Here is a 13,290-nt window from a genome sequence, read left to right on the forward strand (position 1 = left end):
AAACGTTTGTGTCACAAGTAGACAGAATAAATTCCAGCAATCTGAATTCTAGTGTCGACATGAATAATTTCAAATATAGGTCATCAAAATACTACATTTTCATGCAAATCGCTGGGTTTAATGGATCTTTAAAAAGCAAATCATGAGAACTATATTTGGTATCACATAAATGTCAGAGATTACATTTTTCGAGATTCTATGGCAATGTTAATGGTACTCCAAATTCCTGTCATATGACATAACGCTTACTGAATGTGAACCCTAAAATCACTGTGATATGGGTGCGATATGCATTTACCTTATCACTATCAATGAGATCTTTGCTAGGTAGGACATGATGAAATTAAGGTATTGATAACAAATGTTTTATTTTCAAAATCAAAATACTGAAAAGCAACATTAATGATGATGCATAGTGCCAATGTAGTGGGGGTTTAAAATCTCACTACAAATGTTTATTGACGAAAGTGCATACTGACCTGAGAATAACATATCAATTTATTGTTTAACATCAGTCGTTTCTCGTTATAGACAATGTCTTTGAATTGTGATTAAAGTCAGAAGTATTTATTTTTTTTCTGCCGGCTGCCCGTCTGGTCATCCTTTTAATTTCTATGTGTTTTCTTTATGATCACTTCCGTGAGATTTAGGAAGGGTCTGAAGTCCGAATGATCAAATGCGTATTTCTGTATTCTGCTGAAGTATTGGTCGGTGATTGTCTGTTTGTCTTCCTCTGTCCGATTATCAGACAAGCCTTCGTAAATCACGTGATACATCCAGGGATAGGCAAAAGCCACTATTTGCCGGGAGTATTCAAGCTTAACTTTATCATCTGGAAGACATCAAATACGTTAGAAATAAATTTGTTATGAATTATCCCTCCAAATAATGGACATAAATTGTAGATTGATTGACATCTATGTTACGATTATGTTAATGAACAAACGAATACCCTAACATTACTACAACTACCATTTGTGTCATACAATTGTACATTTTAAATTTCGGACTGTTTGTCACGCATTCTTTAATCACAAGTCAGAGTTAGTTTAACTATATCTCTAAAAAGTTTGACTGTCTTTTGTTATATTTAAAGCGCTTTTCAAAACAACTTGATTGGTGAGACTGGACGCGATAGAATAGAAAGCAATATTTCCAGGCGATTTCTAAAAATGTGTCTTACCGTGATGTCCATACAAAACCGGTTGTGAAACACTGGGTGGTTTAGGCAATATGTGATGATAATCGTAGCGTTCCTTATGAACAGTTCAGCATTTGTCTAGTTTCCTGTTACAATTACGGTTTTTATGATCTATGAATTACATTTGAACATTTTATAAGGTAAGTTTAACCAGATATAAGGTGTTTGTTACCCGCTCCAGTAATATGTATTGGGGTGCATTTGTTACAACTAGAACATAATTTAATCTTCACATTAACCTTGACTAAATCATGTGCATGTTCAATTGTCACAATGTTTTCAAACAATTTGGTTACTAAACAGCCAGGACAGGTATGTTAGATGAATGGACGTTTGATTTCATGTCTGAATGGTTACACGTGTGGAAACAACTGTAGGCTAGAATAATGATGTATGAAGATGATGTACCTTTCTGAACGATGTCAAAGGTTTGGTGTTGCAAAAAGTGTTTAAATGGTTTTATTGATACAAGCTCTAGTCCAAGATCTTGTATCTCAGTCAGGCAACTAGTGAAAGGCTCCATAAAATCGGCATCTGTTCTTATTTCCTGGGTACATAAATTTGTAGCAAGGTATTCCTCCTGCGAATATGAATGGATTGATAAACTATTCGTGTGTATATAAATGAAAAACACGCTTGAAGGATGTATTTTCCAGAGAAAAATATCAGAATATATATAACCGGAAATTCATTTCCATGTCGTATTCATGATATGATACTGGCATATAAAGAAAAATACACATGAAGATGCAAATTTTCATCTGATTAAATAAACTTTAAACTGCATAGAAACAGGCTAAAATTCAAATCTATAAAACTGACTTTAACCCATTATGCAATAACTATAAAGTATCTATTGTCACAGAATGTTTTCTTCCGATAGAGAGGGATTTTAATAAGGTGTTTTTCATGATAACGATGGCGAGGGTCGCTGCAGTTTATTTTTGCACCAAAATAGCCATATTTGCAAGACCGAGATACAAGCTGAAATAGTAATTATCAGGGAAAGTGATCAACAAAATTTAATTTCCTGGATTTCAAATTCGTGTTGATACAAAACTTTTTATTTATTTTTTCTAATTTATCTTTTATTTTCGAAAATTTTACATATATGGATAATATATATAAATACACGCAAGAAAAAAAAAACTGTCACACAGACCCAAATATCCTTAACATATGCCCACACACACATACGCCCACTCACTAACTTACACACACACACACACACACACACACACACACACACACACACACACACACACACACACACACACACACACACACACACACACACACACACACACACACACACACACACACACACACACACACACACTCACACACACACACACACACACACACACACACACACACACACACACACACACACACACACACACACACACACACACACACACACACACACACACACACACACACACACACACACACACACACACTCACTTACACACAAACACACACACACACACACACTCACTTACACACAAACACAAACACACAAACACTCAGACACACACATACTCTACTCGCTCACCATCACATAATACATTTATAAGTACATAGTTTGTTTTATTAGCATTCTTCTTACCATGATACAAAATTATTATTAGTGCTATATTAATAGTAAATGTAGCAAATTAATTAGAAATCCTAACTTCACTTTATCTTTACATAACCCTTTTCTATATCATTTAAGGAGAAACATCTACTCAGTGATAGCTCACGCTTCATTAAACATTTTGCCTTTGATGTTCGACATGTGTTGAATTCATCTTAAAACATAATAATTTAAATATTGTTTCGCCTTTTAGGTTTTAGTTAAATGATACACAGCTAATATAATCTTACTTTAAGTCTAATGTAGATAAAGTAGGCCTTGTATTCTGCTATAGGTTGAATTCATAAATATACATTTATATGTATTAAAAACTAAAATATTATAATTACAGTATTTTTTATTTGTATCATGGAATTTGGTAAAATTGTTAACATACTGCACGTTGTACGAAGTATAATATGTTTATTACAAACACTGCGAACCTGTGTGATGATTCCGTCTCTTGCCATATCTGTCACAAAACTTGCCAAGTGTTTGATTCCGTATAATTCCGAAAAAGGCTTCTCATTCTTGGTGTCTGCTGATATGTTCATAGTTATCAGAAATCCCCCTAAAATATCAGTATCCGGGTATAAACATGAAAAAATCAATATCTGGGAATGAAATTGAAAACATCAATATTGCGGTATGAATATAAAAATATATTTCATTTAAATGAATTATGATAACCTTAAGTATTTGTTAAATTATCTTTAATCGTCTCATCAGTGATGCTAAGATCCAGAAATATTGAAAATTAGGGGTGACTGACTTATTTTTTATTACTCTGAACTAAACATTACTCTTTAAGTGTGTCGTTTGTATATTCTCTTAAGAGGTACTATAGATAAAAAAATAATCTTAGACTTAATTATTGTTTGAATATTTGCAGTAAGGGATGCTTTCATGTTTCAAGGCAGCGATTAAAATTAGGAAGAAAATTTAAAAAGAAATGTACGTGCATTGTAGTAAATGGTAAATATCAACCCTCATGTGATATAGTAAAATACATGCATTTAGTACTAAGTGTTATGACGTTGTAGCTGATGAACGAAGGGAGGTAACCCCCGTTGATTGGTCATTGTTTACAAATTCAACCGACTTTACAATTAAATGTACAAGTGAAATGCTCCATATCATTACCTGTCTATAAGTCAATACGATACCGTCAAAAATATATTACATTGCATATCCGCTCGTTAGTATCTAAGGAGCTGCATAGAAAAGGGAGGTGGAATACTCCCTATTTTGAATAATTCGATCGATTACAATATTTGACAATTATAAGAGTTCGTTAATTGCATATGAATATTCCAAACCCAGAAATCAATCGAAATTAAATGTTCTTGTATATAAATGACACTTACCAGGTTTAAGTTCCTTTCCCCTAGATATCACAAACGCCCTCCAGTCAGCCTTTCCTTGTTCTTTCATCAAACGTTCTTCATTTTCATCGGCATAAGCAATGCTGGCACCTTGTTTGATGTAGCATATTCTGTAATATGTAAAAACTTGCGATTTTTTTAACAAAGATTTTATTTGTAAAAGTGTACGTTTTTATCATTAGTTTGAATAGAAAGATTGCACAACCAGGAATTACATTTTTGTTTTTGTTTTTCGCCTTTTCATATGCCCTGACTTAAAATAAGATAACAAAGCAAAACACTTGTAATTGACATCGTTTTTATAAGAGAAGATTTGTTATGCGATTTGAAGATGATTTCCTTAACTGTTGATACAAGAAGTCGCCTAACAGTAAATCATGTATTGACATTTTCATTTTATAATGTGAAAAATACTTCCGACTTCGAATGCTTTAGTGACGGAATAAGGAAAAAAAAGAAAGGTGTTGATATAGCCACGTCGGTAAGTCCTTGTAAATTTCAGGTAATAAATTGTAGGAATTTTAACACTAACCCAACACAAAAAGGTGATAAAAAGCGTCTTCAGCTTCATCGACCATGCCCTCCATGATTGTTTTAATGGAAACTAGTTAGTATTTACAATCCATTCATTCCAGGTCAAGGTATTTAACATGGTGTTGAAATGTACATGGCCACACTGGGCCTTTGGTATAGCTATTTCGACCTCCAACCCCTCCTCCCTTTTCCTACCCTACAAAATGGGATTATAAATGTCATACTTTTATCACAAATACGTACCGTTTAGATAAGTAATGTGTAGCTACACTAGAAATAGCCAGGTCCACAGAATTGTCGGGAAGACATTGCTCATACATTGTCCTCGGTATCATCACTGGATATATGTTACTGTAGGCAGGTAACCTCAACCCTTGTTCGAAGCCTCCTTAAATAGGAAATAATGAAAAGATACCCCAAGGTAAAACCATCTGATGGTTATAATAATACACTCATTTAAAAATATGAATTGCACCAAAGACAAATAAATGAGTACTGTGAACGAGCATACTTTAGCACTTATCTTATATTCGCACTTTTCGAACTAATTATTGCGTTTAAATATGACTGTAAACTGAGATTTCTGTATTTCGAAAAAATACAGTGATAAGTTAAAATTGATATTGCGACAATATGTGATTGTACCAAAATACGTGCGTAAGCAGCAGCATTAATCCAATTTTAGCATTCGATACAGTAGAGTAACGGAATGAAGTGAATTGCGTTATAGAGCTGTATTGTCGGTACAGGATTCTTTAGTTAAACGTTAAACGTAGATGGCGAGTGCGGAAATTAAAAAAAAGTCCAAATCTGAAATGAAGTACCTGATAAAGAAAATCCTTATTCCGTAATTCATCTTTGACTTGACAGTTTCAACATTCTTCAGTTCAGTTTACCCATTAAAGATAGTTACTGAAAAAGCTCCTTATATGATTCAAGTCACATTCAGTCATTTCAAGTTTAGATTTCTAAGGAGGTGATTCATTAAGCTATATATATACTAAACAAAAAAAAAAAAAAAAAAAAAGGTAACACTACTTTATTCTGTGATTAATTGATTAACCCCTTCATAAATCCTTACCAATCATGTACGAGTAAAGTAATTGATCAATTCTGATAAAACTGCAGTCATGGTTCATTATAAAACTTCGCGTTCAGTTGATTTTATTCGACTGTAAAGGACGTTGGAGTCAATTTCAAAGGTACCAACTTTAGTAACTGGTATGGCCACCGTTTGCGAAGTAAACAGCATTGCAGCGTCGTCGCATGGAACTCGTAAACCGGCGAATAATTCGAGGAGAGATGTTGTTCCATTCAGCGATCAAGGCTTGTGCCAGCTCCTGCAAGACGGCTGATTTTGACGTTCTCTCAAGCGTCGCCCAAGAACGTCCCAGACATGCTCAATCGGTGACAAATCAGGTGATTTAGATGGCCAATCTAACACCTGTACGTTATTCTGCTGCAAGAAAGTTCTGCTGATGCGACTGGTGTGCGCTGGTGCGTTATCCTGTTGAAAAATGGCGCCAACGCCATGGCGTCTTAAGAATGGCAGAACCACTGGTCTTAAAATTTCGTCCAGATATCGAATGCTGGTTAAATTGCCATTTAACACAACAAGCCTGGTACGAGTCCCCCCACAAATACCACCCCAAACCATTACACTTCCGCCGACAAAGCGGTCCCGTTCTGCGACGCAGCAGTTCGCAAAACGCTCCCCTCGTCGCCTCCACACTCTGCGTCTTCCGTCACCGTGTTACAGACAAAACCTGTACTCATCTGAAAACAGAACATTGTTCCATTGTCGTAAGGCCCAACGACGGTGAACACGGGTCCAGTTACGCCGATTATTACGGTGACGTCGCAACAAATTGGGTCCAGTGTAGGGACGCCGCGCTTTCAATTGGTAGGCCCTCAACCTGTTGCGGACTGTTTGGGGAGACACACGACGCCCAAACAATGTCCTTGTAGTCTCTACTGCGGTTACGAATCGATTGCGCAAGTGTATCAATCGTATACGACGGTCATCCCTGGCGGTCGTTTTACGGGGTCGGCCACTTCGGGGACGATTGGATGTTGACCCAGTTTGGTTTAAACAACTTACCAACTGGCAAATTGTCTTAACACTGCAACCAAAATGCCGTGCAACTCGACGGCGAGACTCCCCAGCCTGGATCATGCCTACAGCCCTTTCTCTCTGTACTTGTGACAGCCGGGGCATAATGATAAAGTTGATAGATAGCAAGATTCGGTGATTTCTAATTCCTAAGGATCTAAGGAACAGTTGTCAATTTGAATGTTTATGAAATTCAAGCGAAGATACAAGTTAGTCGCAGAAAACCTCGTGCAGCTCTTTCGCTAATACAGACTTTCACGCTTGAATGATTTTGGTAACCCCCTTGGATTTTGTAATGTAAAACATTACCATTTTCGAATATTGCACAAACGTCATTTTGTTTTCACTCATTTACAGATATTCGCCAATACAAGGAAACATGTTAACCTTTCTTTTTTTGTTGAGTATATATACAAATACCGAACAGAGTTAAAAGTGCCCTCAAAATCGATTGGAAAGAAAGAAACACCAGTTAAGTTAACTAAGAAAAGGAAAATGCATTAATCCAGATATCAAAATGATTTGTTGAAATGACTCTGACGTAATGCACCGCTTGTTGGCTACATGTAAAGCACAATAAATATACTATGACAGAATTTGCCTCTAAGAACTAAATGGTATCACAAAGAAAACGACATGTATTTAATCCAAACTATTTTGTAGGTTAAACATAGTTCATATAGTTCACACACACACACACACACACACACCCACACACACTAAACACACACACACACATACACATACACACACACACACACACACACACACACACATATATATATATATATATACAACCTTGGATAACCTGACTCAGCCGACAGAAGTCGTTCGTAGGTTGATCGTTAAAGCACACCACTATTGTTTGTTCTTGCCCACAGTCTTGTTTTATAATTTCTGGAAAACAAATGTTATGTTTAAGTAATTTCCTGTGTCATTTTCATAATTTATTATTCTGTTCATAATTATTGTGCAAATATATTGCTGTTTGTGATATGAAGATAATTGACATATTTACCAATTATTTCTTTCATTAGAGAAAGAGATGCACGCCCATCTGCAGTTCCGAAATCTGCTACACATACTGGTTGTTCTGCCTCGAATACTGATTTAGACTGCAATGTTTTTCCTGCAATAAAAACTACGAGTTTATCTAATGACTACATATACAGTAAATAATCAACCATCTTTGCATTCAAAATAACAACAAAACTTCAATTATTTCGAAAAGTAGTAACAGAAAGAAATTTAAAATCTCCGTTTGAAAGTGAGAAAAACTCATCGAGCGAAACTTTTTTCACTTACATACGAGAAATGTTTACATGGTCTGCAGCAAAGTAGGTGTTGTCAGGGGAGTGCACCTTACATAATGAGTGATAAAATGACATTATATCAAACAAGACCTTCACATACCAAATGAACTCTAATTCGTGAAAAAAAAACATCTGATCACCTGGCAAACCAAATTGATTCCACAGAGGTACTATGACCTCCTCTCACATTTTAAACCTCTTGATCGCTTCCATTCAAGTCATGAAGTGTTATAGTAAAATGTTAAACATGTGAAAGTTATTTCGAGCCTTTAAGATAAATAAAGTTTAAATCTATTTTACTTAATGAATACATCCTCTATGATTATTTCCTACTTAGACTATCGATGATTGCAGGTCGACTGAGAGAACCAGCGTGGCAATGGGCGTTGTACATATCATCTACTTCCTCACTGATCTTTGTGATCATCTTCATAGTCGGAAAATAACTATAAACGAAACACAAAATGAAAAGAACAACATAGCATGCAGATGTTAACATATGTACCGGATATAGATCATAATTCTTTTTAGATGTAAGATTCGTTGTCGATACTGTTGTGATATGCAGCAACATGTCTCTGTATATCTCTCTTATTACATTCAAGACATCACGTGGTTTAAATGAGTCACCTTGAAACAGGTCTAATAAGCCAAAACGGAGTACGAGATAAATGATTGCAATTTGGTGTTTTGGCAAGGTTTTCCGCGTGGGAAGAAAGTTGACGAATATATTAGTGTTATTTAGCGTTATTTTGGATTTGGTTCTATAAACAGTGAAGGACAAATCTATGTTATGTGTTCACTAAAAGGTATACTAGGGCCGTACTCGTGTAGTATAGATCGTTTAGAAATACAAGAATGTGTTATACTGGTCAAATTGAATTCGTTGGAAGTTTTTCGTATGTAACATTTATATTGCGAAACGTAAACCAGGGACACGACGCCATATATAGGTGAGAAAGATGACCCTATTTCCCTTCCTATGATACGTTTGTGATCAGCACAATAGCTACAGCTAAGCAATGAATATTCGTCAGATGGTATACAGGTAAATAGCCAAAGGACGACGGCAATATAACTAAATTGTATTAATATCGACTATTTGCTGCCATTATGAATGATAAATGCTTGTATTACAATTAACACAAATGATATATCTGAAACAAAAAATAAAGATTAACATTCAACACCCATTAAAGACCTCAACAGATTCAAATCCGGGGACAGCCAAAATAGTATTCTTACTCGTCATCAGAAACCGAAATCTTATGAAAAAGGTTTTTGTTTTTAAAGACATCTGGACAAAATCTTACATATTTCAGCTTGTGTTATAGCTTCGATTCCATACCTTGTTTTCGTGACAACCTTGACTGTGTCTATGACGATGACTCACAACACAAGGTTTTGAGTGTTCCAGGTTGATGGAAATTGTAGGGCTGTCATAAGGATCTTGATTAAAATTGTTCTTTATCCTTAACCGATTGACATTTGGACGAGTTTGGTGTTCGTTGATGGCCTATTGGCAATGTAACTGTAGACCAAGTTTTAATATATTTATGTTTGGATTAACGTTCTGTTAGCATGTTGATTGTTTCATACAATTGATATTTTCTTTGGTTTAAGTGGTTTTAACGATTTCGTAACATTCAGTTTAAGTCATGACGTAACGTTAATTTCCATAATATTACATAAGAATTAATTACAAACTGTCGCAGCTAATGGAAAACACCATATGACGTATTTTATTAGTACCAGATAAACACAATCGATTGCATGATAAACTACAATTTCATATACGTATGAAAAAAAAGCAAACGTTAAACATTATTGATAACATTTTTGATCAAAGTATTATCTTTCACTAGTGAAAAAAACAAACTTTTGCGTTCCTACACCAATGAAAAGAGAGAACATAAATCATCAAATAAGATTGACAAATCATAAAAGCCGGTACCAAAACACAAAACCAGACATCTAAATGGGTTGTTTACTTGTGACACGACCTTCAATTCCATGGTAAACGTTCATTTTCATCAGTCAGTAAAATGAAACGCAAATTATCTAATCGGAGACCAAATCAAAGCTCAAACCGCATGTCTTGAATGTGGAACAAACACATTTGACATTTCAAGGGAATTCGTGTCATCAAAAGAAACAACTGAAGGTTGCCGCTATATTTTCAGCAGCGTGGTAACTTGCCATATATTAAACTCTCTTTAAACGTTTTAAAACAACTTTTGTCTCTTACGGACATGAATAAGCAACATTTTCTATGTGAAGATGAAAATTAATTTACATTTAATTTTATTTTTGTATTTATATATTTCAAATGATGGATTACATTTTGTCGAATACTGTTATAATTAGTAAGCAAAGGCAGCATCCTATTTTTATAATTGGTCTACACACGCCAGTAATTTGTCTATTTTGTTTGTGGAAAAGTCATAAAGAGAATACACAATTGTGCATTTAGTAATAAAATATATTTCGCAAGTGTCTCATATATTTTTTGTATCTAAAATAATAAGATATTAGACAAATACATTTTCAATTACCGAAGACACTATCAAATATCCTCTATATAGATATAAAAATATCCTCTATATAGATAAAAAAATATCCGCTATATAGATATAAAAATATCCGCTATATAGATATAGAAATATATGCTGTATAGATATATAAATATCCGCTATATAGATATAAAAATATCCTCTATATAGATATAAAAATATCCTCTATATAGATATATAAATATCCGCTATATAGATATAAAGATATCCTCTATATAGATATATAAATATCTTCTATATAGATATAAAGATATCCGCTATATAGATATATAAATATCCTCTATATAGATATAAAAATATCCTCTATACAGATATATACATATCCGCTATAGAGATATAAAGATATCCGCTATATAGATATATAAATATCTTCTATATAGATATAAAATATCCTCTATATAGATATAAAAATATCCGCTATATAGATATAAAAATATCCTCTATATAGATATATAAATATCCGCTATATAGATATAAAGATATCCTCTATATAGACATATAAATATATTCTATATAGATATAAAAATATCCGCTATATAGATATAAAAATATCCTAAATATATAGATATAAAAATATCCTATATATAAAAATATCCGCTATATAGATATATAAATATCCTCTATATAGATATAAAAATATCCGCTATATAGATATATAAATATCCTCTATATAGATATAAAAGTATCCTCTATATAGATATATAAATATCCGCTATATAGCTATAAAGATATCCTCTATATAGATATAAAAATATCCTCTATATAGATATATAAATATCCGCTATATAGATATAAAGATATCCTCTATATAGATATAAAAATATCCTCTATATAGATATATAAATATCCGCTATATAGATATAAAGATATCCTCTATATAGATATATAAATATCTTCTATATAGATATAAAGATATCCGCTATATAGATATATAAATATCCGCTATATAGATATAAAAATATCCGCTATATAGATATAAAAATATCCTCTATATACATATATAAATAGCCGCTATATAGATATAAAGATATCCTCTATATAGATATAAAAATATCCTATAAAAATATCCGCTATATAGATATAAAACTATCCTCTATATAGATATAAAAATATCCGCTATATAGATATAAAGATATCCTCTATATAGATATATAAATATCTTCTATATAGATATAAAAACTATACTATACACACAACCTTATAACAAATCATAATTACGCGAGCAATTTTTCAACCGATATATTTAACCACAAATAAAAAGAAAGAAATAAGATCAATATCACTGTATGGTTGAAAAACGCCCATTTCATGTTTTTCTTACCTTGACATGTTCCTTTGTGCTTAGTAGCTGATTCTGTTTTATGAGTTAGATATTCTTCACTTTTGAAGTTGTGAGCACTTGCCTCTTTTAGACTACTGGAACATTGAAATGTAATATATAAGGCAATTAGTGTACCACGATATTCACCCATATGTGTAATATTCTAGCCATTGAACCAACTTTCGATTTTCATATCAACATGTATTACTAATCCTTTATTTAGCACAGAGCATTGTATTATGCTCTGACAGACATGCAGATATCGCTTTTCTAAAAAAAATTTTTTTTTTTGCATAAACTTTAAAGGTAATATAGTATTACTTAAATAGCTCGTCATAACTTGAGTCTTGTTTGTCTGGCCCCGTATTCACAATCATGTTCTCGTTAAACATGTTTATCTTAGGAAACACAATTACATAATCGAGTACACACTGGAAACCTTACGATATTGATAAATCGAGATTCACAAGTTCTAAACTGGAACGTTGAGTATCTTCACCTTTTTTTTAAGATCTACGGCTTTTGAACGCAACACTTAAGAGTTTGATATTTTCATTAATTGTATTGACATTAAAGTGTTTGGATGCAATTGAAGAAAAGATTGAACAAGCTGATTTTCCATCAAATTAATACGGTCTTTAAATCTGGGTTTATATAATTTGGTAAATGAAACAGTTTCTGAGCGAATCTCCCTCGATAACAACATTCCATGTTTGACTTCCGCGCACAGCAGCCTATAAACTATAAACTATATATGTCTGTTTTGTTTATTGTTGCTTTCAATATGTAATTAAAATGAAATAACTTATATAATTCAAAAATAATATGAACTTATTTTAACTGAAGACAAATGTGTTTGTTTCTCTTGCTATTGATGTTCACTTCAAACAGAACACAGAAAACTGAGATGGAATTTATTTCAACATCGAAATGTTTCTCAATGATACAAGGTCACATCGGCAGACGGTGATTTATCTACATGTAAATCAGAGCTAACAAATGTGTGAAATAGAGTTACACTCTGGCGTGTCATCCAGTACATTCTACTTCCTGTCGTACGCGATGTTTTAGAGCGCATAATTTATCGAGGTGTGGGCGATGACATGAATTAAACATTATTAGCAATCCACAGTCCATGTTCCCACTTACCGAACTGGAGCATGTATCAGAATACTGTGCATTTGTTGCACTCGTAAATACCTGGTTTGGGATACTCGTCTCGAAGTCTA

The 13,290-nt window shown here is 33.4% G+C and overlaps 1 protein-coding gene across 1 annotated transcript; it reads right to left on the reverse strand.

The window, feature by feature from the left end:
• Positions 1 to 605: 605 nt before the first annotated feature.
• Positions 606 to 8,666, reverse strand: LOC132553564 (uncharacterized). The gene is made up of 8 exons (XM_060217819.1): positions 8,501 to 8,666; positions 7,873 to 7,983; positions 7,653 to 7,751; positions 4,985 to 5,126; positions 4,190 to 4,317; positions 3,266 to 3,393; positions 1,610 to 1,781; positions 606 to 832 (listed from the first exon to the last, which is right to left on the reverse strand). The coding sequence occupies exons 1-8, from the start codon at positions 8,664 to 8,666 to the stop codon at positions 606 to 608; spliced, it is 1,173 nt and encodes a 390-aa protein (XP_060073802.1).
• Between the last annotated feature and the right edge of the window lie 4,624 nt (positions 8,667 to 13,290).

Source organism: Ylistrum balloti, unplaced genomic scaffold, assembly GCF_031769215.1.
Source record: "Ylistrum balloti isolate Yb309-2 unplaced genomic scaffold, AGI_CSIRO_Ybal_v1 Utg370336, whole genome shotgun sequence".
In the NCBI taxonomy this organism is placed as follows: domain Eukaryota; kingdom Metazoa; phylum Mollusca; class Bivalvia; order Pectinida; family Pectinidae; genus Ylistrum; species Ylistrum balloti.

Excerpts from the sequence above, each read along its gene's own strand:
- LOC132553564 (XM_060217819.1), bottom strand. The coding sequence starts at position 8,666 with ATGTTAACATCTGCATGCTATGTTGTTCTTTTCATTTTGTGTTTCGTT. Across the intron at positions 7,752-7,872 it reads TCTAATGAAAGAAATAATTG|AAATTATAAAACAAGACTGT; the intron begins GTAAATATGTCA and ends TTTGTTTTCCAG. Across the intron at positions 4,318-4,984 it reads ACACATTACTTATCTAAACG|AATATGCTACATCAAACAAG; the intron begins GTACGTATTTGT and ends TACATATTACAG.